General features: G+C 39.3%; 5 protein-coding genes and 1 pseudogene across 11 annotated transcripts; 4 read left to right on the forward strand and 2 right to left on the reverse strand.

Moving 5' to 3' along the window:
* The first annotated feature begins 236 nt into the window (after positions 1–236).
* On the forward strand, positions 237–5,545 carry LOC137718055 (mitogen-activated protein kinase kinase kinase 1). The gene is made up of 8 exons (XM_068457567.2): positions 237–1,392; positions 2,073–2,157; positions 2,373–2,435; positions 2,775–2,932; positions 3,822–3,894; positions 4,018–4,077; positions 4,504–4,614; positions 5,134–5,545. The coding sequence occupies exons 1-8, from the start codon at positions 551–553 to the stop codon at positions 5,344–5,346; spliced, it is 1,605 nt and encodes a 534-aa protein (XP_068313668.1). The 5' UTR covers positions 237–550; the 3' UTR covers positions 5,347–5,545.
* An 18-nt stretch (positions 5,546–5,563) lies between these two features.
* On the reverse strand, positions 5,564–8,380 carry LOC137718054 (kinetochore protein NDC80 homolog). The gene is made up of 4 exons (XM_068457566.2): positions 7,221–8,380; positions 6,656–6,902; positions 6,189–6,335; positions 5,564–6,053 (listed from the first exon to the last, which is right to left on the reverse strand). Exons 1-4 carry the CDS (start codon positions 8,321–8,323, stop codon positions 5,802–5,804), a joined length of 1,749 nt encoding a protein of 582 aa, XP_068313667.1. The 5' UTR covers positions 8,324–8,380; the 3' UTR covers positions 5,564–5,801.
* A 1,323-nt stretch (positions 8,381–9,703) lies between these two features.
* Positions 9,704–12,765, forward strand: LOC137717849 (uncharacterized). 7 transcript variants are annotated; one of them, XM_088699106.1, is made up of 3 exons: positions 9,764–10,041; positions 10,595–11,314; positions 11,413–12,765. In XM_088699106.1, exon 3 carries the CDS (start codon positions 11,426–11,428, stop codon positions 12,518–12,520), a length of 1,095 nt encoding a protein of 364 aa, XP_088555232.1. In that variant the 5' UTR covers positions 9,764–10,041; positions 10,595–11,314; positions 11,413–11,425; the 3' UTR covers positions 12,521–12,765. The 7 variants fall into 7 exon arrangements, with proteins under 7 accessions (XP_068313438.1, XP_088555232.1, XP_088555235.1 ...); XM_088699109.1 differs by having other exon boundaries at positions 10,595–10,669; XM_088699108.1 differs by having other exon boundaries at positions 11,238–11,314.
* A 776-nt stretch (positions 12,766–13,541) lies between these two features.
* On the reverse strand, positions 13,542–14,951 carry LOC148694571 (separase-like). Its single transcript, XM_088698470.1, has 2 exons — positions 14,525–14,951; positions 13,542–14,431 (listed from the first exon to the last, which is right to left on the reverse strand). The coding sequence occupies exons 1-2, from the start codon at positions 14,703–14,705 to the stop codon at positions 13,815–13,817; spliced, it is 798 nt and encodes a 265-aa protein (XP_088554596.1). The 5' UTR covers positions 14,706–14,951; the 3' UTR covers positions 13,542–13,814.
* Positions 14,952–19,405: 4,454 nt separating this feature from the next.
* On the forward strand, positions 19,406–21,953 carry LOC148694572 (uncharacterized; annotated as a pseudogene).
* A 1,473-nt stretch (positions 21,954–23,426) lies between these two features.
* LOC137718781 (putative carboxylesterase 12) lies at positions 23,427–24,661 on the forward strand. The gene has a single exon (XM_068458315.2). It carries the CDS (start codon positions 23,492–23,494, stop codon positions 24,404–24,406), a length of 915 nt encoding a protein of 304 aa, XP_068314416.2. The 5' UTR covers positions 23,427–23,491; the 3' UTR covers positions 24,407–24,661.
* The last annotated feature ends 2,832 nt before the right edge of the window (positions 24,662–27,493 follow it).

The following is a 27,493-nucleotide window of genomic DNA, read 5'->3' on the forward strand; positions in this document are numbered from 1 at the left end:
TAGAATGAGTCAGTCTTCTATCACAAAAAAAAATGATGGGCAATAATGTAATTTTACAGGTCCAAATTTTACTGTTTTTTATTGAAACCTCACGTACAGATGATGTTAAAATACCTCTAATGTTTATATTAAAAAAAAAAACTAAAAACAAAAACCTCCCACTCCTCTACGTTCTTTCGCTCTCTCTCACTCTCTCCTCATTTTCTAAAATAATATGTTCATACATAAAAATGTGTAGGCAAATGGTATTGAATAAGGATCCCACATGACCGTGAATCCATTTCAGTTAACGTCCTCCACAAGAAGGCGTCAAAGGTGCCGCCAAGTGTCAGCGTTTTAGGTCTTTCTCTCTCGCTCTCTGATTGAAATTGAAATATACCAGAACCGCGTTAGAGCGCCACTCGACAGCAGAAGCTAGAAAACAAAGCGACGACCGTCAATGGCCTCCACACTTCCAACCCTCCAAGCTTTCAACTTGATACCTTGATGCTGCATAGCATATACCATACTATACTTGACGAAGAAGAAGAAGCAGCATCGGCAGCAAATCATGAACGCCGCCAAGCAATCCGAACGTCCGAAACCCAAACTCGAACGCCGAAACGCCAGCAAGAACATCGACTACGACGCCTCTACCTCCTCCCTTTCCTCTTATTCTCCTTTCTACTCCTCCTCGCACGGCCGTCAGTCTCCTCTCTCCGACCAAACCAGCTTCCGCGTCAGAGGCATTGACGGCGAATTCGACCTCATCTGCCGCAGCCTTGGCCTTTCCGGCCCCGAAGACTTCGCCATCCCAATCGCAGCGTGGGAGGCCCAGCGGGCCCGCATAACCCCTCGCTCTCGCCTCCGCGAGCAGAATCATCATCCTCAGTTGCGAGACAGAGCAAACGTTGACGTTTTGGAGAAGAAGTCCGAAGCTAGGGTTAGGCAGCTCGACAGTGAAATTCAGGCTTCGAGTTTGGCGGAATTTGGGGGAAATGTGAAAAATGGTAGTGCTGGTGGAGGAATTAAAGGTCCCCGCCCGCCTCCGGTTGTTTTGAAATCTTTTTCCCCCTTGGAGGACCACATTGGTGTAAATTCGCCGATTTGCGTTGGCGATATGAGGTCGGATGAAGAGGAGCTTGCAGTTAAAGTAAATGGCGAGAGGGAAGCAGTAAACGAAGCAAACGACGAGTGTTTGTCATCCAACTCATCTCCATCCAATTACAGTAATGATGATCAAAATGCAGATGCCAGTGTTGGTTTTGTTGGCATTGTAAGATTGAACCCGGAGCCAATCCATAGTATTTTTTCTCCGAATGGGAAATTCAGGCGGAGTGTTTCGTCATCGTGGCAAAAGGGTCAGCTTTTGGGAAGTGGTTCTTATGGGACTGTGTATGAAGGCTTTACTGAGTAAGTGATCATCTTCCACCTCCATTTATCCAAAATGTTTTTTAATATTTACTCTAGCTTCCAAAACTTTATCAATTTTTGTTCCTGCCTTGTTGTACTTGTTGGTGATTAGCACTATGTTTGATTTAAACCCAATCTGAACAAGATTACTTTGAATTTGAAACAAAAATGAAAAATAAATAACTATACTTTGGTAGGAGACTGGGAATTCGTTGAAGAACTTAGCGCTAACGAATAGAAACATAGGATATCAAGACTACCACCACTTTCATAACAAGGGGGACCACCATTCATGGTTAAATGATCCTCATTTCTAATTGTATAGTTTCTTGTACTGCTATCCATTTACACACTTGTTTGTTTTTAATCTTTTGCATAATGTACCCGAAAAACCTTTGAGGTAGTCTCGAAAACCTTTATCCCTGGCATTTTCCTTTAGCATTTCCCAATTGACTTGCCATTTTATCCTACATTTATTTTTCATACTGTAAGCATTCCATTGTACTTTAGGCGTTTCCACTCAAAGTGTTTAGAATTTTCTTAGCAAGAAATTGTAAAGTTAGAAAAAGGATGGAGAAGGTGAAGTTGGGATTGCATTAAACTGGGGCTATTCTGTTCAACAAAATTAACATGTTGGTCTCACTCTCCGTTTATCTGATGCTGCAATTGTTCTTTTGCAGTGATGGATTCTTTTTTGCTGTAAAGGAGGTTTCTTTACTGGATCAGGGGAGCCAGGGGAAGCAGAGCATAATCCAACTTGAGCAGGTCGAAAGAAGCAGTCTTGTTCTGATTTGTCTTAGTTCAGCTGCAAATAACTATCTAATGGCATTATTTTGTTTTTCAAAAAAGAACATCTAATGGCATTATTAAATGATTGAAACTTCATTCAGCTGCATAACTTTTTTTTCTTACTTAGTAGATACTATTTGTTTCCTGGACCCCTTAACATTCTTCCTTCTAATACGATTGTTGTTGTACAGGAGATTCATCTTTTAAGTCAGTTTGAACATGACAACATAGTTCAATATCTGGGCACGGACAAGGTATGCTTCTTTCTTTCTTGGTTTGCATTTCTATTTGGTTCCTGCCAGTTTGTTTAGTGGGAATTACAACTTTCTACGTATTGGGGAAGATTTATCTATTCATCTTGCATGTGTTCTTGTTGTTGTAGTTAGTGCATAGGTATTTGTACTTGTATGTGTGTATGTATGTACATGTATTTGTAGAACCATAAAATGATCAATCTAAGAAATGCTTCAGCAATGCAACTACTCAAGCTGCAATCATAAGATAGAGTAGCTCGCAGTATTTCAATGTTAATTTAATATATTATTGAACTCTCCTGACTTGTACACTAATTGTTCATTGTAATCTTATTACAGGACGAAACTAAGCTCTATATCTTCCTTGAGCTTGTAACAAAAGGCCCACTTGCAAATCTATATCAAAAGTATCTCTTGAGGGATTCTCAAGTCTCTGTGTTTACAAGGCAGATTTTAAGCGGGTTGGCATATCTTCATGATCGTAATGTGGTTCACAGGTAATATACTTTGGTACTGGAATTTTTGTATTGTGAACTTTCTTTCTTGTCTTTTGTGGTTACATTGGAAGGGATTGAACCATTGACCTATACTAATCTTAGTAGACAAAACTGTGAACAAGCAGTAGACCAAAATATAGGGGAGGGTTTGTGAAATGGGTTTGTATCATTAGGTACCCTATGTTTGGGTGAGGGCCTTCCAAATTCCAAGGCATTTAGGCAAAATGATGAAGAAATGGAACACAAAATGTTTGGTAGGAGGAATTAGAAATACATTACAAAAGGCATGATAGAGGAACTTGCAAATGACTACTTGGAAGGAGTCATTTACAAGTCCCTATCACATACCTTTGTAATGATCATGAGGTGCATTTTCTAATTCCTCTTATTTGGAAGTTCCTCACCCAAACATACCCTACAGGATTATGCAATAAGTTGGAACTGAATTACACCCGAAAATCTTCGCATACAAATAATTGGATCCATCTCCTAGAATATAACTGTCTTCTTTAACACAAAATTATGAGAGCAACATTAAATATATAGGTATATCCAATTTTGTATCTTGTCACTTTTGGTGAGAATGAATTAAAACCTCTCCCATCATATAATGTGAAACATTTTATTTGTATCAATACACACGAAAGTTACAAGGAATAGAGTGACTAGGAAAACATATTTGTCTTACAACATAAAGGCCCATTTAGAGATAAGACACTAGGACGTAAAAAATAATGAACCGAACAATCCTCATTTAACCTGCGTTTGTATAATTCCCTTGGACATATTTTTCTGCTTTCTAGACTGTGTGTTTCCTATATTGATATTGAACTTGTAGAAGTTTAAAATTTGCTTCTATCATCTATATTTATAAGATTATTTTTACCAGGGATATCAAATGTGCTAATATATTGGTGGATGCAAGTGGATCTGTGAAACTTGCGGACTTTGGGTTAGCCAAGGTATAATTCCCAATACTAACCTCTCTCTCATATACATTTCATATTCATTTCTGTTTTATTGAAAAGTAAATTCATAGAATTTCTAATGCTGAATCATTCCACATTGACCTTCTGTTTTTCTAGGCAACCAAATTTAATGACGTGAAGTCTTGCAAAGGGACTGCTTATTGGATGGCCCCTGAGGTTTGCCTCCTCTCTTTACAATAAATAAGTGTTTGTAAACATCAGATTGATATTTCAACAGACGCCTTGACATAGTAAAACTAGTAATGATGTAGAGTAATTCATCTAGTTGTGATTATCCATGTAGTTAGTGTAACTTCTATTGTTGTACTGGATATACTTTTATTTTATGACTAGGATCTCCCGAATTGAAATTAGGATTTAACTGTTATTGTCCCGTTACTCTTTGACGTACAAAACTTAATTTTCATCATTTACCTTGCAATAGAAAACTTAATGACATCTTTACATTTTGTTTTTTCTGTTCTCATCCATAGATCAATTTTCTGTTGCAATGGTATAACTGGGAATAAGTTGCTCCGAGCATGCTTATCTGTTTCATGGATTTTGAGTTAACCTGTTGACCAGTAAGCTGTAAAATTGTAGGTCGTTAATCTAAGGAATCGTGGATATGGGCTTGCAGCTGACATATGGAGCCTTGGATGCGCTGTGTTAGAGATGTTAACCCGCCGGCCTCCATACTCTCACCTGGAAGGCGTATGTTCAACATTTCTGCACATTTAATGCTAATCTCTTACCCTTTCTCTCGTATAAGAAATGCATAAGAATATGCCCACTTTACATTTTGACCTAGATCATTGGATGTAGGAGCCAACCTCATGCCACACATCCCCCACCATGTGATTTTACCCGGATCATCTTACCTGTACTCGGCCTTTGTGCTACTTATTAACAATATGTTATATACTCTTCCACGTAACTCGATTACCATCAATGACATCTTAGCTCTGAAAGCTCTTAGAAGTCCCAGTTTGCTTTGTGCCCATTCCTAAATTCCTTAATCAAGTGTTTACCCCTTATAAAACCTGAATCCGGCAATTTCTTCTTTGACATTAGTGAAGATTAGGGTAACCTTAGTATTCTTAATCAATTTGGACCGTCACTCATGCAAGAAGGCTAAGACATATGAAAGACGTGGTAGATCACTAGATTGTTCCCTGTGGAGTCATTTAAGAATCTGAGAAAAATCATGGTCTTGTTTGTGTTGATTGGCAGATGCAAGCTTTATTTCAGATTGGCCAGGGTGAACCTCCTCCAGTTCCTGATACCTTATCAAGAGATGCACGGGATTTCATTCTGAAATGTTTGCAAGTGAACCCTAATAGTCGACCTACTGCGGCTCAGTTATTGAACCATCCGTTTGTGGAAAGGCCGCTCCACGCTTCCTCTGTCCCAGCTTCTCCTCATTGCAACAGTTTACGTTCGTGAATGCTTTGGTCAACCAACCTTCATCGATATCGTAAGGTAATATAGAGGAACTGGTACTGCAAGTTACCACCCTTCATATGTGCTTAGTGTTTGAATCTATATACGTCGTCAATCCATGGTAGAACATTAACTTCCACGAACGTGGTTTGGGGAAGGGGATATGCTTCCAATATTAACAAAGATATCCGATTCGCTGAAATATATGGTTACATGGAAATGGCATAAACTTTGGACATACTATAAATACGGCTCTCACCCAATACTCGTTTGGAAACAAGTCAATTTAAGAAACTTAGGATACCATCTGATTAGTAGAACTAATAAAAACACTAACAAAGAAAGATCAAAAGATAAATTCAGATGACAGTTAATTACCCATCAGTTGAAATCACGGTACTTTCAGCACGAGAGTATAAAACCGGTAAGCAGCAAGGCAGGGAATCAAGTATGACAGCCTATTGGAGTGCTGTTTCTGATTGCTGGTTTGCATCCGACAGAAAACCAAATTTCGATTGCAAGCAACTTTTGTGAGTGTCTGATACAGCAACAGCTGTTTCTGAGACATCTCTCTTCATTTCAAAAATCTTAGACTGCACATATTCTTTGTACTTCGAGACTGAGTCAATTACCGCCATGAGTCCATAAGCGCACATCTGAGTTTCTTCTTCAGTTTGTTTGATTGCATCCTGCAATTTCAGTTTGGAGGTCTGCAAGAACAATGATATTCGTTATGATATCAAACTTAACGATGTTCGTATGGCATGACAATTTGATGACCATAATGTAAAAACAACATAAACAACTTGGAAGTTAATTATTCAAGAAAGAAGTTAAAGACAAACCTTCAGAATCTCGTTTGCTTCTCTTTCCACAATATCCAAGTTACGAGTCTCCCGTTCAACATCTTCCATCAAGTTTCTAGCTTCGGCTGCACATCTGGAAGTGTATTCCTGTGTCTCTTTCTTCAACAAGCTCAGTTGAGCTTCCACCTAACGGGTAAATTATACACAAGTAAAAGATACAGTCAAAAACAAAATCTTTGTAAAATTGCATTTCTTTCCCAAAGTCCGAACCATACTGGAGCAATAACCAATTACAAAAACTGAGGTCATGTATCGCAACAGGTCTACAGTTTCGAAGTCTGACCATTAAACACCATATGATCAATTACCTTTACAGTTGATATTTTACTTTGTAAGAGATACACCAGTTATCGAGTTCATAAGGTTAAATTAACGAAATAACTCGTTCCCTTCCTATGCACAACAAAGAAAGTAATATGTCTAAGGCTTAATCTTGATCCACTTACTTCACCGATGTGAGATTGAAGCGTCGCTATAAAATTTCGTTTGCCCTCAATCTGAGCAGAAAGTTCACTTGACTGTTTCTGAAGGGAAATCAGCTCTTCCAGTTTTTCCACAGAGCTTTTCTTTATGTCTTCTGAGTAGGAGTCAAGCGCAGGCTTTAAAGTTGATTTGTAGTCAATCCCCATAATCTCAGCTGGCGTCGATCCCTTAGCATTCAATAAATACTGAAATCCATTACCAAGTTTCAACCTGCTACCACCAAAGAAAGAGAGAAATTGCAATGCATACAAAGATTACTAATTTGTAAACTTATAGCACCATCAGCTGTCATAAGCCAGCAAGCAATTCAAACAAACATAAACAAGTAGGCAAACAACGTCAAACAAATCACTAGCCATGACAAAGAGTTAATTGGCTCGACGCAAAATTGGATCAACATATCATTGTCATGCACTATCGAAGCCAATGATATGCACCGCGAAACAATCACACGAAAAAAAAATTACATTTCTATATCTATGACATCAATTGGCAAGAAAAGAAGATCACATGAAAAGGAGGGCAAACCTCCTCATTGCCTGGTTGCAGTCCATGGCCACAGCCTCAAGGTCCTTAAACTTATGGCTAAGCATGGTATCAATTTCCCAAGCCTTCTCCTCCCACGCATTCCTTTCGAGCTCGGCTTCCCCAACATCCCTCTCCACAGCCTGCAACTCCCTCTTCATTCTATCCACATCCCTGGCATTGAAGGTCTGCAACTCCACTCTCTTATTCAACTCCGCATTCTCTTGGCAAATCCTCTTATTGTCCACCACTTTGGCCTCCAATTCCTTCTCTCTCCCCTCCAACACCGCCTCCAAATTCGCGATACTCTTCTCCAGATTCCCTATGATTTCATTAAACTTGACCACATCCCCCTCCAACAAACCCCTCTCCTTCTCCAGCGCCTCCTTCCTGGACGGCTCCAACCGCATTGTTTCCACCCTCCCCTGCAGCTCCGTGGCGGTTGCCTCCAAAACCCTGACATTCTCCTCCGCATTCTCCTTCTCCCTATCCAACTTGTCCAAGAAATCCCGGTCCAAGGCCTCCACGGCATCATCGTTGCCGTGTATATAATGCAAGTAGCTCTCCAGGGCGTACTCGGACATGGCATTGTTCTCGACGAAGGCCCGGGAATCAGCGGCGAGATGGTCGGTGTAGAGCACAATCTGGAAGATCCAGTGGATGACGGCGAGCAGAGTGGGCCACTGGTGGGCGTTGACGGTGGGGTTTCGGAGCAAGGACTTGTTGGGCTTGAAGGGGCATTTCAGGAACTTGAGGAGGAGGGGGAGGTCGTCCTCGAGCTTGGGCGAAGGGTAGTCGAGCCGGGCGAGGAGGAATTTCAGGGTTTCGGTGATTTCCCGGGCGGAGGGGATTGGGAATTTGAGGGAGAATTGGAGGGAGTGGGAGGAAAGGTAGGAATTGACGGCGGAGACGGTGGACTGCTGGAAAGAGCGGTCCTTGTACAGGTCGAGGGCGGCGGTGGTGGGACCCATGCCCACCGAGGAAGGGCGGCTGCTTGCGAAGCTGGCATCGGAGTCTCGTTGGAGGCGGAAGTGGTCCAGCGGCGTCGCTGGTGGTGGCCGTGGGTTGAACGACTCCCTTGCTCGGCCGCGGCTTGTGCCTCTCATCTTTCTTTCCTTCTCTTCTCTTTCAAATTTCGGACTGCGTTTCCCGCTCCTCCGAGTAGTGGTAGGGACTAGCGAAAGACTCGGTATTCAAAAACAGAAATGGTCTCGCTCTCCGGACCATGTGATCTAAGCCGTCCACTCCAGATCGTGTGGCCTCTAATTGGTTTTACTGGTATATCCACCATGTGATCTAAGCTGTCGACTCCAAATCTACGGCCAAGAATTCTTGTAATGGATTAAAACTTGGTACAATTTTTAATTATAGGTGTAGCTAATATTGCTGAAGCTTTTGGTATTGGGGTTTATTTTATTTTTGAAGGCTTATAGCGATTGTTGTGAATATATAATATACAATTAATTATTTTCCTTATTTAATATTTAATAGAAATACGCATTGAATTTCGAACGACAAGACTTCAGTTCGGTGGTTGTTTACATTGGACAGTGAAATGTTGCTTTTTTTTTTTTTTTTTTTTTTTTGGTACCTTCTTAGTATTTTCTTGTATTTTAATTCAAATTTTGCATCGTTGAATATTGTATTCAGTTTAAGTTTAAAACGAAGATTATTTTGTGGAGTTGAATTTAAGTTTTGACCAATTTATGAAATTGAAGTTAACTAGCTTTGATGCTATTTAACTTTTTTTTTTTAGTACAAAAGAAAAAACAAAATAGCATCAAGGCTAGTTAACTTCAAACTAAGTTGTTATATAATTGAACTCAAAAAAGTTGGACAAAGTTTGATTTATTTATAAAATTTAAGTTGACTAGCTTTAATCCTATTTGGCTTAAATTTTAAGAATTCTAGCAAACTAAGTTGTTACAGTGTTAATCTCGAACAAGTTGGACGATTTGAATCCAACTCAAATGTAAACTCGAACTCAACTAAACTTATTATTTGCCTCGAATGAATCTAAATCAAACTCAACCCAAACCTGAACCCGAAACACAAAAATTGTGTAGGATTGGATTTGCCTTCCAACCAGCCAACCCGCCGAGTTTCACCCCCATGTGAAATTGTGAATCTTAGAACGTGGACAAACATTTACGGAAAGAGATCCTCTTTAGATCTTTTCCACCAAGGTCACTAGATCAAGTGATCCGAATCTTTGAAATTTTATCTAATGGTCAAAAATTATTATAGCTTTTAAGTGATCAAAACAAGTGAGCCGTTGGATGAAATTTCAAAAATCTGAATCACTTAATCTGATGACCTTAGTGAAAGAGATCCGGAGATGATGTCTTTCCGACATTTACCACATAGCACGACGACACGTGACAGCGCGACCCCTTTAAACCGGTGAAACTGAGCGTGCTCGCCAGCCGCCCAAGCAGCGCGTGGATTCCAAATCAAAGCAGCTGCCCCACGTCTCCAATCACAAATCAGAGGAGAGAGAAAATGAGGGAGGAGAGAGATAGAGTAGCGTAGAAATAACTCGAAATTGACGAAAAGCTTGGAGCTTTCTCTCTCCTCCTCTCTCTTTCTAGAAAATTAAATAAACCTCGCGACTACGAACAGCTTTTGTGATTATTTGCTTTTCATTTCGCTGCCTCCCGCCCTCTCCCGCTTATCCCTCAATCGCGTATTAGCTTCGCCTCCTCTGAAACCCTAATCCCCTTCTTCTCTCCCAAATCCAAAATCCATATCCAAATTGCTCCTACTCCGACCCGCTTTAACGTCTCCGAAGTTTCAACACTCGAATAGTACATATATAATTCTGGTGCGATTGCTATGCTTTTTCAATTTCTCTCTTATCAGATGGTTTTGTACTTTTGTTCTTCCTTCATTCTTGAGCTTGAGAGTCTGTTTGGTTGCCGGGAAATGTTAGAAAAATCATGGAAAATCATTCAGTTATGTAGTTATTCTCTCTTCCTTCTGTTTTTCATTTTTGTTTACTTTTCAAATAAAAAAAATTGGAAAATTGGAATTTTGAAAGCTGTGTTATCCCTTGAGTGCAAAATTGAGCAACCACAAGTCTACGACTCTCATTTCTGAGCAAAATCGGAGATTTTCACCTTTTTCATTGGATTTTTACAAAAGATTCTTAATATAGTTAAATTTGAATATTAATTAATATTTTTGTGGATCTCTCTCAAATGGATGAAGGGTCAGCTGCCATGTGCTTTGCTCAAGCTTTGGGTTTTTATTTGATTAATTTATTAACTTCTTAAACACGTTGGTCTGTGTATAAATCTCTGACCTGTTTCTGTTTCTCTTGCCATTGTATGCAACTGACTTATTTTGGATCCGGAATTGCTCTGACCGCGGCTCAGGTGAGGCTTTCTGGTTTTCAGTTTCAATTGCGAAAGATTATATCTTTAGCTGGAATGAAGTGCATGTGTTTCTGGGTATAATTGGCTTCGAATCAAGGCTCAAGCTGTTTCTGGCTCTGCCCAAGTTTTTAATCTTCACTAATCACATAGTTTTTGGTGATATCTATTTACTTTAGTAGTTCAATCATTCAAGATTCAATTTCATACTAGTGTGGTTATCACTGATCAGAGAGTTGATCTCGGGGGTTCTTTGTTCTTTCTTCATAGGGTTTGATAGTTGATTTCAAATTCAAGGCTTATCGACGTTATTGTCCTAGTTTAGAATTCAATTGCTACAATAAATTTGCTAGTGTATTCAGGAAAACGGGTTTTTATCACAAACAGTCCTTTATGTTTTACCAACTCATCAGTTTGGTCCTTTATTCGTCCTTTATGTATTGACTCACACATCGATGTAGTCCTTACTGTAAGACTCCTTTAAAAATTCTGTTGAGATGCTTCTGTGTGTGCTTTTTGACCACTTGTATGGTGTGTTTATGAGATAACCTGATCTAAAAATTGGTGATTGAAATGCGTACTATGGATTCCTTTCGAATTTAAAGTTCTGATATATTGTTTTTCTTTGAGACTTTGACAATTGAAGCACAGGATTGGCATCTGCAGTAATAGGGTGAACTTTATTCTATTAACGTTGGTGTGGACGTTCCTGGTTTTTGTCCTGTATGTGTGTGTATTTGTAGCCGAATAATTTTAAAGTTCCATGTATGTATATCTGGACTGTCATGGTTCTGGTATAACTTTTGCAATGTGATTTGCAGGTAGATCTTAGAAATGGCAAAAGGCAGCCGGGGACGACGCAGAATTGCTTCCCGACGATACAGACCAACTCCATATCCATTGCGGAACAGTCAAGATCTATTGGAGGATCTGTGCTCGAAGAAATGCAGAGATTTGGAAAAAAAAGACTGGGAGGATGCAACATGTTCCGTGTGCATGGAGTATCCTCACAATGCTGTTCTTCTCCTTTGTTCTTCTCATGACAAAGGTTGCCGTCCCTACATGTGTGGAACTAGTTTCCGACATTCCAATTGTCTTGGCCAGTACAAGAAAGCTTATACTAAAATTGTGTCATCTGATCTTGGACAACCATTGCTTGGCTCCAACAACGATCCAATTATGGTACCAGATGCTGGATGGCCAGTACAAAAGTGTGAAGTCACAGAACTTGCATGCCCCCTCTGTAGGGGCGAGGTGAAGGGCTGGACTGTTCTTGAACCAGCACGAGATTATCTAAATACAAAAAGGAGAAGCTGCATGCAAGAAAATTGTTCATTTGTCGGAAATTACAAGGAGCTTAAAAGACATGTGAAGGAAGAGCACCCCTCTGCGCGCCCACGAGAAGTGGATCCAGACCTCGAAGAGAAATGGAGAAGTCTTGAACATGAGCGTGAGACGAACGATCTGATGAGCACAATCCAGTCTTCCATGCCAGGTGCAATGGTTTTTGGAGATTATGTAATTGAAGGAAATAATTATGGTTTGGATATGGACGAAGAGGATGGTGGCTTTAATGCAGATGCTCCAGAAAGAAATGGGGGGTTCGGGCTGGGATTCGATGGCAATCTGGTGAACTTCTTTTTCCTATTACATGCATTTGGGCCATCAAGGACTGACCTGACAAGACGTCTAAGACCGCCTGAGAGGGCCTTCCACCACTCATTGGACAACAGTGCTGCTGGCTTCCGGCACACAACTCCTGTTGGCGGTTTGGATTCCTCTGATCAAGATGAAGGGAATGATAGTGATGGTGATGATGACGGCGGTGGTATGTCTTTCGCGAGCCGCCTTCGGCGTCATGGCAGGGTGTTGTTGGGACGTTCTGGGAGGAGACGTATGCGTAGAGAAGGAAACAGTGATGAAAGATAAGGAAGTTAGGAACACTTGTTTAGGCACACAAATTTAGTAGTGATTGCACAAAAACAGAAGTTATGATTTTAACTTTCTCGGATTTGCATTGGATTTAAGTCTCATTGAAATTGAATAGCTGTAAAAAAGGAAATTGGAGATGAAGTTGTTCCTTTTCCCTTTGTTCTGTTGTGTAATATATTTTCAAAATCTAATTTTACTCCTTACTTTTTACCTTATTCAATGTACGAATATAGTTTTCTTCATGTATGTGGTTCTCTCTCTTGGGATGAGGATATATGGATTCTCTTTGATAGGATCTTAGGAATCAATTCATCTAGTCGTTCAGTTTTCGTTAGATAATGTTTGTATTCAATTTTAAATAAAAAATTCAAAATGATTTCTGATGCAGGGTGACCGATGAATTGATTTCTAGGATCCTCACCCTTGTATCAACAATCCATTTTGGTCAATGTGCCTGAATTTGTTTTGATAGGCAGGATTTGAAATTTCACTTTACTCGCTTGGTTTTTAACATTTGTAAATCTTATTTTGGTAGAAACATTTGTAAATCTTAATCACTGCAATAAGAGTTGGTTTGGAAATACTTTTAAAAATGACCAAAAGCGTTTTTAGAGAAAATATTTTTGGATTCCAAACGCATTGAAAGTGCTTCCTGCAAAAAATATCAGTTATGTGTTTCTTCTAAGAAGCTCTATGGATGCTTTTTCAAGATACAATTGCAATGTTACTAAAGTTTAGTTCCATAAATATTTTCTTAAAAACGCTATAAGTCAATTTCAAGATAAATTATTTTTGAGTTAAAAGTACATAATTCATTCATTTTAAAACTTAGAAACACATTTTTAAAATACAGCAAGATCAAGTCTTAAAAAAAGAAAAAAAAAACACTCATAAATCAATTTAAAAAACCATTATTTTTCCTATAATAGCATTAAACCAATCAAAGTGTAGAGAGGGGAATATGAACTCGAGTGCATAAGGAGAAACACATCCACACTAGCCACCACGGCATCACCTCAATGCAATTTGATTTATCAAACATATAAATGAATAATAATAGTTTAACAACCATTTGATTTCTCTCCCAGTGTTCTAATAGTTCAACAACAAAGCAAATGACACTATGAACGAAAAATTATGTACAAATTCCATCTTCCATTTACACTGCACATTAACCTGCATTTCCGAACTCTGCTCTAAAAAATGGCTGAAACGAAAAATAATGGAAATTAGTGCGTATTGACATGTTTACTAGACAACATGTTTGCTGATTCTTGCTAGAACACACACCTTAAGTTTCCATCCTGTAGTTGGTTGCTAAAATCGGAGACTTGAAACTTAAAGCTCGCCCGCGGCATTGATGAACTTGGAGAGCATGCCATTTTCCACATGACGGTGCTATGAATCTTTTCTCCGTATGCCTGTAGGAACACACCATAACATACCGGTGAGCTCCAATCAAGAAAGGGAGACTGCAAGCTTCACGAGCCTGACTCGTGAATGATCCAATCTTCGGCCTATGATCGCAAGAAATCGTCGTTGGATCACTTCCACAAGCTTCAGGCGATTTCTTTCTCGAGAATTTCTTGGCATTACCTTGACGGCCCCTAATGCACAAGGCCTCAAATTCTTCTGCTACTTTGCATTGGGCACAACCCTGAGAGGAACTCGATCTTTCTTCTAGCCAACCATCAAGCATGGCCTTTGCAAATCGGTTAATATCCTTGTCCGTCACTTCCCATAAATTTCCAATAGTGACAGGAGAACCGGCTAGCAGATAAGATAGTGCAGGACCGTGTGGAACATAACAACCATTCAGTGTCAGAGAACCACTACTACATCCTATCAAAAGAGTAGCAGCGCAGTTTTCCAGACTCTGAATCTGATGCATGGGAATGTAGTTCACCCCTGTACCACAAGACATACGGGCACAAATGTTGAGTTTGACGTTTTAAAAACTTTTTATGCCAAACACAAAAAAGCCAGAATAATCAAACATACCACTTCCATGGCCGATATATATAACGAGGTCGTGGCTTTTCAAGGCTTCAGCCAATTCTTCAGCTGGGGGTGCACATCCAGCCTTCCCCTGTGCAGGGTACTCAAATGAAAGGTTACTTATGGAAACATATAGATTTGTGCTTATATGTATACAGATAATATATGCCGCATCCTCGTGCATCTAATTTCCGACACTGGTGAGGAATGTTTCAGAATTCCCCACAGAGGGCATGCGATAAGCATCCTGACAGAGGGCATGCGATAAGCGTCCTGGTTTCATAGTATTACTCACAACTTGATCTTGATGGTAGTTCTTCTCCAGTGTTGCAAAGATGCTTCCAACAGAAGGCGTGCGGGATAAACAGTGTTACAAATTCTTCAAGTTGTTGAATTGACTCAGGTGCAAGCCTGCATCAGGGACAAACAAATCGTGTTAGAATAGTTCATCGACAGACACCGTCTATGTTGTATAGTGACAAAAACAACCTGAGTAGATTCGTTTTTTTTCTGATCTCAAACAAATTGAGCCAGTAACAAGTGAAGCCTGAGGATTTAACAACAATTAACTTATTAGTATGTGTTAAAGAAAGGAAACAAACATTAAGGTTGCTATGCAAATACAACAATCTGGAATGCTAATCAGCAGAAGAAAATATGAAGATTAGAAAACTTTAAAAACAAATGGCAGCATGCATTTGCATCAGGGAGGTAATTCCAAATGATGGGTCATTTCACTACTAGACAGGATATTCAAGTGGCAGACAATACTTGTTCATAATTACGCAAGAACAGATCGATAATATACCATCTGCATTTATCTTGGGTGCTAAGACCCACATTCAAGTAATTGATATAAGCCCCCAAGTTTAAAAATCTGGCATATAGATTGATTAGTATGCATGTAGCTTGATTAATTGCTTATATAAATAGACTAAATAAAAAGAACCAAAGTGTGTATACATACCTCATTGTTTATAAGGTGTTGAACATTAGATATCCCAGATATATTCGTGAAAAATTGGCAACTAAGATGAGTGCCAGGTGAAGCTTGATGAAAAAAAGAAGCCCAATGGTTTTCACGGAGAGTTTTAGAAGGAGATGACATAGAAAACAGATCACTTGGATTTGTAATAGAAGAAATAAAAGCGAAACGACAACAGACAGAGGAAGATACTTGGATTTGTAATATAAGAAACTTGAATCAGTAACATCCAAATTCAATGCAGAGTTGTTATTTACAGTTTTACATAGATTAGGAACGAAATCCAAGTCCTAAAACTCCCTTTGAAAAAACATGGAACACAAAGGATCGTAAATTCAAAATAATTCCTGTAGAAATTATGGATAATTGGATGTTCCAATCTCCACTTTTTAGGCAGTTTAGTCAACATCCACAATTTTTAATGAGACTACATGTAGGACTAGAGGCTTGGAACATTTCAGGCTTAAGTTATTTATTGCACCGTTATTTAGGTTAAATATCACAGAAATAGCCAAGACATAATTTTCCTTTTTAATAAATAAACACAGTTGGGTGTGTTAGACCATGCAATCCAATTTGACAAGAGCTGACCCTGGTGAGCTTGATGACATTACTAGGTTCGTAGTGTATTGAAGTTGGGTGATTTCTTAACTGCAGTCTTCAAGTGCAGGAACTGTGGAACTTGCAATGGTTGGCAAGCATTGCAGTGTACCATGTCTAGAGGATCAGGGAGGGTGTAATGCCAAGTGAAGAATTACACCTTGAGAAGGTAGACTTTCATTCATTTAGATTTTGACCTCTATGTCTAGAAAATATGGTTTGGGATTTTGGAATGCATATGTGGTTCTTGGTTCTAAGAACAAAAGTTACTTTTGTTTTGAAATTGCAATTTAGTTGATGATTCTGTCTGTGTTTTGTGAATTTGTTTTTAGGACCAAAGTTACATTGCTTTTCATTCATTCAAAAGTAGGAAAAAAATTGGATTTTTAGTTGGTTTATATAATCTTTTATACAAAGCCTTAAAAATGCCAAGCTTGATTCATTCAAAAGTAAGAAAAAAAAAGGAAAATTTTCCGTGAAATTGTCTGGTTTTGGTTCAATGGTTTAGGCAGTATGGATAAAAGTTACATTGGTTTTCAAATGGTATGCTTGATTCATTCAAAAAGGAGCAGAGAATTAATTGTATAATAAGTAATTCCTCATTCTGAGAATTTGAAACCTTGGACTGATATGCATTTCTGAGATTTATTTTTAATTTTTTTTTATAGAATATTTAAAGGTGGTTTTGAAATTTTAATGTAATTATAAAAGTATGCGTCTTTGATTCCATAAAAATTGCTGTTTATATATGTGAATTCAAGAGGGGATCATTTGTATGTGGATGTAATACAGAGAGGGTGCCTTTGAGAACGTTTGGCTATCTATTTTATATTGATACACTTCATCTGAAGTCTAAAGTCCTATAAAAATTAATTTGAGATCTCTGACTTTCTATGATGAATTAGGTGATGTTGAAAACTTCTAAGCGTAAATTTAATTCCGAATTTAGTGATACTGTGACATAAGAAATGTGAGATGTTAAAAAATGATAATATACGTTGATACACAATAATTTAATTCCTGAGAAAGTAATGTTGAATTTACTCTTACTATATGTTCAATTTATAATCTAATCTTAATTTGTCTTCAATTTCTTTTAGAAATAAGAATTTCAATTTTTATACTGAGGTAAAAGTCTCAACCCTTCTGACATAGTAGTACGTATATGATCATTTATTTTTAAATACAACCGTCTTATCTTAAAGTGCCAAATGTTGAAATATAGGAATCCAATCCATTTTTAAAACTATTGAGAAGCATGCTATAAGACAATTTGGTTCTTCAGTCCACCATCTTCTAGGATATTATTCCACATATATGCCCTTCTCCAGTACAACATTGTACATCAATGTCTTCTCCATTTTAACATTCCTTACATGTTACTTGTCACATCCCCGCCCGGGGGGATCACTTCCCGGGCCCGCTCCACCACCGTAGCACGATATTGTCCGCTTTGGGCCCCAACCACGCACTCACGGTTTTATTTTTGGGAACTCACACGAGAACTTCCCGATGGGTCACCCATCCTGGGAATGCTCTCGCGCACTACTCGCTTAACTTCGGAGTTCCCATGGAACCCGAAGCCAGTGAGCTCCCAAAAGACCTCGTTCTAGGTAAGGATGAGAATATACATAGGATCACTCCTCTGGGCGATATGGGATGTTACAATCCACCCCCCTTAGGGGCCTGACGTCTTCGTCAGCACACACGCGGCCAGGGTTAGGCTCTGATACCAATTTGTCACATCCCCGTCCGGGCGGGATCACTTCCCGGGCCGGCTCCACCACTGTAGCACAATATTGTCCGCTTTGGGCCCCGACCACGCCCTCACGGTTTTGTTTCTGGGAACTCACACGAGAACTTCCCGATGGGTCACCCATCCTGGGAATGCTCTCGCACGCTACTCGCTTAACTTCGGAGTTCCCATGAAACCCAAAGCCAGTGAGCTCCCAAAAGGCCTCGTTCTAGGTAAGGATGGGAATATACATAGGATCACTCATCTGGGCGATGTGGGATGTTACATTACTCATTTATATGCAAAAATTTCGTTTGCACCTTCAGGATCACAAATAAACTCTATCTCAGTTTTACATATATGCCCTCCTTTTGTTTTCTTATGTGTCCGTACTAACAATTCATTTTTTTCAAAATTTGTAGAAACTAGTTGAAATCGTAAACCTCAACATCATGAAGATGAAGATGAGCTAGAAACATTGAAGTAAGAGAATCTAGATTCAGTAACATGTTCATAGTCTATCTAAATATTTCGAATAATGAGCAATTTAATGTTGTTAATCTTTTGATCACTATATATGTTGCTAATTTACCTTTTCAAACAATGTACATATAAACATTGATATATAAAATTTAGGGTAAATCTCTGTTTATTAACCTCATGTTTCGTAGTTTTCAACATTTAGTACATCAAGTTTTTTTTCGTCCTAGAGTCATACCTAAAGTGTAAATTTTGGGACAGTCTCATACATCCGTTAGTCAAACTGTTAAGTCTTCCATTAAATGTGACGTGGTGCCCATGTGGACAATGATTGGGAGCCACGTGGAAATTGTTTTTTTTTTTTTTTTTTGAAGTGGCGTTGAGTTAAAAAAAAAATTCATAATTCATAAATTGCGACCCCCCATTTCCCCTAGAAAAAGTGAAAAAAATGAAAAGTGGTTTCACTTTTCAATCCCCCAAAAAATCGAGACCCCCCATCTCCGTTCGAAACCTTACCAATGGCCCGTCACTCGACCTCGCCATCGCTCCACCTCGCACACTGTCGTACGTTGCACACACATTTCTGGGAAAGATTGTCATGAAGCCATCGCTGACGATGGGGTGGGAAAAAAGGAGGATCGAAGTGGGTGAAACACCACTTTATTGTAAGTAACCTACCTTTTTCGAAGTGTAGATAATATGGGTTTAGGTTTTCTGATTTTTCAATTTTGAATTTTAAGGATTAGGGATCTGTGAGTTCCAATGCCATTTTTTTTTCTATGGTTTCTGGAATTGTGTTTTGTAGTGGGTTGTGCATGTGGTTGTCTTCAATCGTGGTCCCCATGGTTTTGTTTTCACCTTTTTTCCTCATGATCCTACTAGTGTTTTCATCTTTTTCCCCATGTGCCCCTAGGATTTTATGTTGTTTTCACCTTTCTCCTTGACTTTGCAGGCAGGCCCGAATTATTTAGCCTTAAAATTAACCACGATGAGAAATGGTTTGAAAGTGCATATACGGGAGGGTTTAAGGCTTGGTTTGATTATGTAGACAAAGACTTCATGTTTTTTTTTCGAGATTGATGAAATGGTTAAGGAGTTAGGATATGCTGGGTTTATGTTGTATCACTATAGGATTCCTGGGATGTCTTATTGGGAAGGATTAAGGCTTATTGAACGAGATCAAAATGTGGGTGAAATGTGCAAGTATGTTCCAGGGGTTAAGGAAATAGAAATATACCTAGAACATCTAATTCCGAAGCAAGCTGCCTTGAAACATAAGCTTTTGATGAATCTAGATGAGAGTGCCATATTAAAAAAGGTGTCATTATAGAAGATATTGAGGAATCGAGGGTGGCGATTTCGATTACAAAGGGAAGTAGATCAAAACTAAAGAAGGGTAGAGCAAAAAGGGGTGCGGATGACTTAGAAAAACGGCTATGTCTTTTAAATGACATAGCCTACAATGGTGACGATGAACATGAGGCTGAAGCAACTGAGGGAGGACAAGGAAGTCGATATGAGGCTGAAAATGGTTCTCTCAATGCTGATAATGAAGGTGATGAAGATGATGAAGGTGATGAAACTGAAGAAGGTTACGAAGTTGAAGAAGTTAATGAAGGGACCAAAGTAGAAGCTAATGAAGGTAAAATTTTTGAAACATTTATTTTTACAATTTTAATTTCAATATTCAATTATTTTTGCAAAGTTTAGGTTTTTAACAAATATGCATTGTTTGTGGCAGTAAATGCAGAGGATGACACTACAAATAGTGAGTTTGTGGAGAGTGACTACAATTTGGAAGATGATAATCATCGTGTAGTAGATGATACAGCTGTAGAAAGTGTCGTTGAAGATGCTGAAAGGGGTGAAAGGGTTAGGAACCAACATCCAGAAGACGTTATTGATGCAAGAGGTGTAGAAGACGTTCCCCTTGATGATGAGAGATAAGACTCAGATGGCCTGCATAGTGTTGATGATTCAGGTTCAGACTGTGATGAGAAGGTCATCTACCTTGAGTTTAATGAAGAAGTCGACATGGATGATCCAAAGTTTGAAAACGGATTGAAGTTCAGAGATACTGCACATTTGAGAGAGGCAATGTGGTCTCACTCTATTAAGCATGGTGCACCTTCTATTAAGCTAAAAAGGAATGAGAAATGGAAGATTAGTGCAAGGTGTGAGAAAAACTGTCCATGGACATTGTATGCTTCTAGGATGTACAATGAAGATTCAATGCAAGTGAAAACCTATGTTGAGAAACATGAATGTCTGAGGATTTGGAGGGAAAATCGTAACTGCAAAGTGGCATGGCTTGTGAAGAGGTATGTGGATAAGTTCAGACTCAACCCAAGTATGCCCATCACTACATTTATGGAGATAGTGAAAGAGGAAATAATGGTTGATATCCACCTCAAGACAGCCTACATAATGAGAGCACAGTGTTTGAAAATCCTTGAGGGGAGTAACATGGATCAGTACACAAAGTTGTGGGAGTACTGTGATGAGCTTAAGAGGACAAACCCGGGTAGGACAGTTCAGATGAAGGTGTTGCCCCTATGATGATGCTCATGTGATATTTTAGAGGATTTATATTTGTTTGGGGGCTTGGAAAAATGGATTTAAGTATGGAGGTAGGCAGCTTGTAGGGTTGGATGGTTGTCACTTGAAGGGAGTGTTCAAGGGCCAGTTACTATCTGTAGTGGGAATGGATGCAAATAACCAAACTTGGGTTATTGCATATGCTATAGTAGAGCTCGAGAACAAGGACAATTGGGTTTGGTTTCTGGAACTGCTAGCTGCTGACTTGGGAATTGTGAACCAGCATGCTTAAACTTTCATTTCTGACAAACAAAAGGGTTTGATACCAGCTTTTGAAAACGTGCTGCCTAATTGTAATCATCGATTATGTGTTAAGCACTTATAAACCAACTACAAGGCATATGGGTTTAAAGGGAAATGATTAAAGGATGCCTTGTGGAATGCTGCCAAGGCAACAACCCTTGCTGATTTTAGAGAGAGTATGGCTGAGGTGAATAGGCTAAATGAAGAAGCTTATAAATGGTTGGAGAATAGACCAGCCTTGCATTGGAGTAGGTCACACTTTAGACACACACTCAGTGTGACATTCTCTTAAACAAACTATGTGAGAGCTTCAATTCTTTTATCCTTAGGTCTAGGGACAAGCCTATTATTACCATGTTGGAAACTATAAGAGTTTATTGATGAAGAGGATATGATTGAGAAGAGATGCAATGAGGAATGATAAAGGAACTATCTGCCCAAAAATCGAGAAGAAGTTTGAGGAGTACAAACTGAAAAACTCACACAATATAGCTACATGGTTTGGAGGAGAAAATTTTGAAGTGGATGAAGGCAGAGGCAATATATTTGTGGTGGATTTGAATGGGTGCACTTGCTCATGTAGAAGATGGGATTTGATAGGCTTTCCTTGCATACATGGTTGCTTGGCCATCTATTATGTAAGAAGACAGCCTGAGGAATTTGTTTCCTTTTGGTACAAGAAGGAGAAATACTTTAAAGCTTACGAAAACTTGATTCAACCTGTCCAAGGCATGAAATTTTGGGAGCCATCTAAAAAGAAATGCATTCTTCTTCCAACTTTTAAAAGGTAGTCGGGGAGACCAAAATAAAGGAGACATAGGGAAGGTGATGAAAATGAATTTAGGTTAAGCAAGAGAGGGCAAAAAAGTGTGAAGTATAGTGTTTGCAAGGCCTCAGGACACAACAAGGCCAGATGCCCTACCACTCATCCTCCTTCAGCTGTTAGAAAAGGAAGAAAAAGCAAGAAAAATGAGGTATAATTTTGATATTTTTTGTTGATTTTTCATTTCTTAAGTGAATTTATTATTTGTGAAGTGTAGTATCTGTCATTGCTAATGCTATATGGGTTCATTACTTAGGCCTCAACATCTAAGGCATCACAACCCTCTCAATCATCGCAGCCATGCACTTAGGAAGCTCCACAACCTTCATCTCAGCCAACTCAAGCCTCTCAAACCACTTCAAAGTCTATTGCAAGAGGTCAGAAAAGGAGGAGGAATGTTCCATGATGCTGCTTTAATGCTTTAGGTTGTTTAAGGATTCATTTTGTTATAGTTGAATATGCCCTTAGTTTTTTTGGAAACTTTCCGATAAATCTTTAGTGTTTTGGGTAGAGTTCAATTAGTTGTTAAAGTTGACCCATTAGTGTTTTGGACATATCTTTAGTGTTTTTGGAAGAACACATTGACCTATTAGTTGTAAAAGTTGTGGTATGTTGATACTTTTGTGTGAATTGGAGGATGTATATTGAACTTTGTTGTGAATTGAAAGTTGTTGACAATTGAACTTTGTTGGTAGTTTAAATGATGAATTTGCAGATTTAGAATTCAAAGTTTGTTTGGAATTGAATTCGCAGATTTAGAATAGAAAGTTGTTGTTTTTTCCTTATTTAATTTAATTTTTTTTTCAAAAAATTTTGGTGGGAAAAAAATGTAAAGTTTGTGGGAAAAAAATTTGGGCGGGAAATTTTTTTTTTTGAACCCGTAAATTTTTTTTTTTTTCACTCAACGCCACTTAAAAAAAATCCACGTGGACCCACATGGCATCCAATCATTGTCCACATGGGCGCCACGTCATAATTAACAGGAGACTTAACAGTTTGATTAACAGATGTACGAAACTGTCCCAAAATTTACAATTTAGGTATAACTCTGGGACGAAAAAAATTTGATGTATTAAATATTGAAAACCACGAAACATGAGGATATTGAATAAGGATTTACCCTAAAATTTATTTATACGTTAATAGTATTGTCTTAAATGTTATTCTTAAAACCCACGACAAAGCGCGGGCATTCATGATCTAATCACCCAAAGCCAAAACGTTCATTACAAAGAAGTTGTACGGTCATAATTCTTGTCTTTCATATTTGATCAATTTCAATTTATTATAGAAAATCATTGGTCGACAGAAACAAGATCCATTTGCTAGCGAAACGCCATCTGTACACATACTTAACCAACCGCAGATTATTCCGTTTTATCATCTTACGCAACAAGTCATTCCGTTTTATCATCTTACGCAACAAGTCACAAAGCATTCACCTCATTTTCTTCCGTAAGAAACCCGAAAACCCAATTACAAAACAAAATATCTCCGGCGACTCCGATGGACTCTACACCCTCCAGCAGCGAAGTATCATTCGAGTTCCCCACCCTCTTCCGAATCTATAAGGACGGCCGAACCGAGAGACTCATGGGCACCGAAACCGTCCCACCCTCCACCGACCCGACAACCGGGGTGCAATCCAAAGACATCGTCCTCTCGCCACAATCCGGGCTCTCTGCCCGCGTCTTTCTCCCCAAGCTCCCCGACCCGACCCGCAAACTCCCTCTCCTTATTTTCATCCACGGCGGCGCTTTCGTCATCGAGTCCCCCTACTCTCCTCTCTACCACAACCACGTCTCGTTACTGGCTTCCGAAGCGAACGTCGTGGCTTTGTCGGTGCACTACAGGCGGGCGCCGGAGCACCCACTCCCCGTTGCTTTTGAAGACTCCTGGGATGCAGTCCAATGGGCCGCGGCCCATTCCAATCGTAACGGGCCCGAGGCCTGGCTCAACGATCACGTTGACTTTGACCGTGTTTTTATAGGTGGCGACAGCGCTGGTGCCACTCTAACGCATCACGTGGTGCGCCAGGCCGGGCTCTACGGTTTGAGTGGCACCAGGATAGTGGGGATGATTTTGTTTCACCCCTTCTTCGTGAATGACAAGCCCGGTAAGTTGTTGGAGGTTATTTATCCGACATGTGGGGGGTCGGATGACGCGAGGGTGTGGCCGGGTAAGGATCCGAAATTGGGTGAGATTGGGTGTGGGAGGGTGTTGGTTTTCGTGGCTGAGAAGGATTTCTTGAGGGACAGGGGCTGGGCATACTACGAGGCATTGAAGAAGAGTGGGTATGGTGGGGTGGTTGAGATTGTGGAGAGTGAAGGGGAGGGCCACGTCTTTCATTTGTTTAACCCAAGTTGTGACAGAGCTGTGGACTTGGTGAGAAAGGTGGTTTTTTTCATAAATCAAGACTAATCGACGGCCCAAGTGTGAAGATATGGGATCTTATGGTGACAAAAACGGTCAGATGATGTATTTTTTGTGTTATAACAAGAATTATCCATGGTATTATAAAATATAGATATACGAGCATGTATTATCCTCATACAGCAACCGTCAGATGATGCAATTTTTTCGTGTTATAATAAGCATTATCCATTGTATTGTAGACTAAAGGTATACATTATCCATTTTATTAGAACTAAAGTTATTGCTTTGAATTGCCAAACATGCCATGATTCCAACATAGTTTTGCTGCAAATGCACGTTACATCACACCCAAAAACGACCTCACAACTTTTTAAATCCAATAGAAAATCCCTCTTACTGAAAGTATCAGGACAATCACACTCACTTTTTCCTTGCAACTGCTTTGAAGGACCAAGTTGGGTGATGCAATCACACTCACTTATTAATGTCAGCAAGAAATCCAACTTCCAAACAAACAAAGCGTTACCCGCAAAAGGCGAGTTATTGAGATTCATAAAAAGAAAAATAAACAAAAACACAAAAACTAAAATCAAAATTACTTACAAGTAAACATATTGCATCTGATAAACACTGAATACAGTCCTTCAGACCTCTGATTCCAGACAGCCTTAATGCCCTTCCCTTTTTAAATAGAAAAAGGATAAATATTTAATGAACTCCAACAGAAAAGAGATATAAAATGTTCTAACCTGTTCCAAAACAATTTCGCGTATCTTCTTTGGGAATTTCTTACAAGACAATAACAAACTGTATAAAGTTTGAGCATCATCGTCGACATTCACATCCTTGTAACGTTTACATTGTTGGATTATGTGGCCAAGTGGCCATATCTTTATAATAAACAAACCAAAAAGAAGAAAACATCTTTCCTTCTTTGGGGGAGAAAAAAAGGGAAAAGATGTTTTGTTGTCTTCACCACCCGTGGGTGTTGGTTCAAAGAAAGAGAGAATTTGCTTTTTATAATGAGAGCTCATTCATTTTCGGTTTGGAAGAAAAACAAGGAGGAAGAAAGAGAGCTCATTTTTCTGCAGAGAGAAGGAAAGTTGCAGAGAGCCCAAAAGGAAGAAGAAGCTGCTGCTTCATTTGGTTAGTAATCATCCATCAAAGTAGTTGTTGTTGTAATAGCTTTGAGCTAGATGTATAGAGAAGAAATTATTCATTATATTTCCTTCTCTATTTGTTTCTTTGGTGTGTGAGAGCTATTGGGTGTATTGGGCTTTTGGGTTGTGAGATTGCCAACACTTTGTAAACTCCCATTTGGTTGATAGTGGATTATTGGGTGAGCTCCTACTGCTCCGAGGACGTACTCCAGTTACACTGACTGTGGAGGAACCTCGTTAAAATCTTGGTGTCTTTTATATTTTGTTCTTGCATTTCTATTTGATATATTTCCTGTGGGTTAGCTTGAGTTGGTTCCAAAAGATTTTGGTGCTTTCTTAGCACAACAATTGGTATCAGAGCACTGGTTGCTCTTGGGTACTGTCTAGTTGCCAAAGATGTCAGACGGGCAAGATGAGAATCCTTTTGGAAGCAGCTCCGGGTTTGCAAGAACTACGGTGCAAAATGCAAAATTCGAAGTGGAAAAGTTTGATGGCACAAACAACTTCGGGATGTGGCAATGTGAGGTTAAAGATGTGTTGGCTCAACAAGATCTTCTTGCCGCCTTGGGAGAGAAGCCTGAAGCTATGTCGAAACTGGAATGGGAGAAATTAAATTTGTGGGCTTGCTCTTCAATTCGGTTGTGCCTTGCAAAAACTCAGAAGTATTTTGTGATGCGGGAGACTTTGGCAAGTGTGTTGTGGCAAAAATTGGAAGACAAGTATATGACGAAGAGTGCAGAGAACCGGCTACACTTGAAGAAAAAGCTCTACCGCTTCCAATACAAAGAAGGTACAAAAATGATTAGACACCTTGATGCTTTTAATAAGTTGATTGCCGACTTGTTAAATTTAGATGAGGATATTAAGGATGAAGATAAGGCCTTAATATTGTTGAATTCCTTGCCGGACTCTTATGAGCATTTTGTTACCACTATTATGCATGGTAAAGAAACTGTGAAATTTGAAGATGTGTCAAATGCCTTGATGAATTATGAAATGAGGCATAGAGATAAAAATCATGATAGTACCTCTGAAGCTTTATTTGTTAGAGGTAGATCATCGGAGAGGAGATCCTCTTCTAGCAGGAAAAAATCACAGTCTCGACCTAGAGGAAACTCTAAAGGTAGAAAACCTTTGGAAAGGGATGAATGTGCCTTTTGTCGTAATAAGGGCCATTGGAAGAAAGATTGTCCTAGATTGAAGACCAAAGGCAAAGAAAGTTCTGAAGCTAATGTTGCTGAGGTTGAAACAGATTTTTCTGATTTTGCTTTAACCACTTCCTCATCATTTGATTGTGCTACTAAGTGGGTGTTGGATACGGGTTGTACTCATCATATGACTCCTCACAAGGATTGGTTTTCAAGCTTGAAAGAGTTTGATGGCGGTGTTGTGTTCATGGGAGATGACAATCCTTGCACAACAAAAGGGATTGGTACAGTCCGTTTGAAGTTGCATGATGGCATGGTTAAAGAGTTGACAGGTGTTCGGTATGTACCGAATTTGAAGAAAAATCTTATTTCTTTGGGAACTTTGGAAGCCAAGGGCTTCAGGTTTCATTCAGATGGGCAGACATTGAAGGTGACTTATGGTGCACTTGTTGTGATGAAAGCTCCTCGATGTGGCCATTTGTATTTATTGCAAGGAAGCACTGTGACAGGTGAAGCATCTGTAGTCTCAGAAAATATGGGCACATCCGATTCTGATACTACTAGACTGTGGCATATGAGATTAGGCCATGCCGGTGAGAAAGCTCTACAAGGGCTTGTGAAACAAGGTCTTCTAAAAGGTGCCACGACTTGTAAGCTTGATTTCTGTGAGCATTGTGTCTTGGGGAAGCAAACTAGAGTGAAGTTTGGTACTGCTGTACATCAGACGAAGGGCATTCTTGATTATGTGCATTCGGATGTTTGGGGTCCTACAAAGACTCCCTCTTTGAGTGGTAGACATTGGTTCGTGACCTTTGTTGATGATT

Source organism: Pyrus communis, chromosome 8, assembly GCF_041283825.1.
Source record: "Pyrus communis isolate YQ-2024b chromosome 8, ASM4128382v1, whole genome shotgun sequence".
Classification (NCBI taxonomy): Eukaryota; Viridiplantae; Streptophyta; class Magnoliopsida; order Rosales; family Rosaceae; genus Pyrus; species Pyrus communis.

What these genes read in the sequence shown, in the direction of transcription:
- LOC137718055 (XM_068457567.2), top strand. Translation starts at nt 551, where the DNA reads ATGAACGCCGCCAAGCAATCCGAACGTCCGAAACCCAAACTCGAACGC. An exon ending in CGGACTTTGGGTTAGCCAAG is followed by an intron (nt 3,895 to 4,017) that starts GTATAATTCCCA and finishes CTGTTTTTCTAG; the next exon opens with GCAACCAAATTTAATGACGT. An exon ending in CTTATTGGATGGCCCCTGAG is followed by an intron (nt 4,078 to 4,503) that starts GTTTGCCTCCTC and finishes GTAAAATTGTAG; the next exon opens with GTCGTTAATCTAAGGAATCG.
- LOC137718054 (XM_068457566.2), bottom strand. Translation starts at nt 8,323, where the DNA reads ATGAGAGGCACAAGCCGCGGCCGAGCAAGGGAGTCGTTCAACCCACGG. An exon ending in TTCAATCTCACATCGGTGAA is followed by an intron (nt 6,336 to 6,655) that starts GTAAGTGGATCA and finishes TTTACCCGTTAG; the next exon opens with GTGGAAGCTCAACTGAGCTT. An exon ending in AAGCAAACGAGATTCTGAAG is followed by an intron (nt 6,054 to 6,188) that starts GTTTGTCTTTAA and finishes TTGTTCTTGCAG; the next exon opens with ACCTCCAAACTGAAATTGCA.
- LOC137717849 (XM_068457337.2), top strand. Translation starts at nt 11,426, where the DNA reads ATGGCAAAAGGCAGCCGGGGACGACGCAGAATTGCTTCCCGACGATAC.
- LOC148694571 (XM_088698470.1), bottom strand. Translation starts at nt 14,705, where the DNA reads ATGCACGAGGATGCGGCATATATTATCTGTATACATATAAGCACAAAT. An exon ending in ATATATCGGCCATGGAAGTG is followed by an intron (nt 14,432 to 14,524) that starts GTATGTTTGATT and finishes CTTGTGGTACAG; the next exon opens with GGGTGAACTACATTCCCATG.
- LOC137718781 (XM_068458315.2), top strand. Translation starts at nt 23,492, where the DNA reads ATGGACTCTACACCCTCCAGCAGCGAAGTATCATTCGAGTTCCCCACC.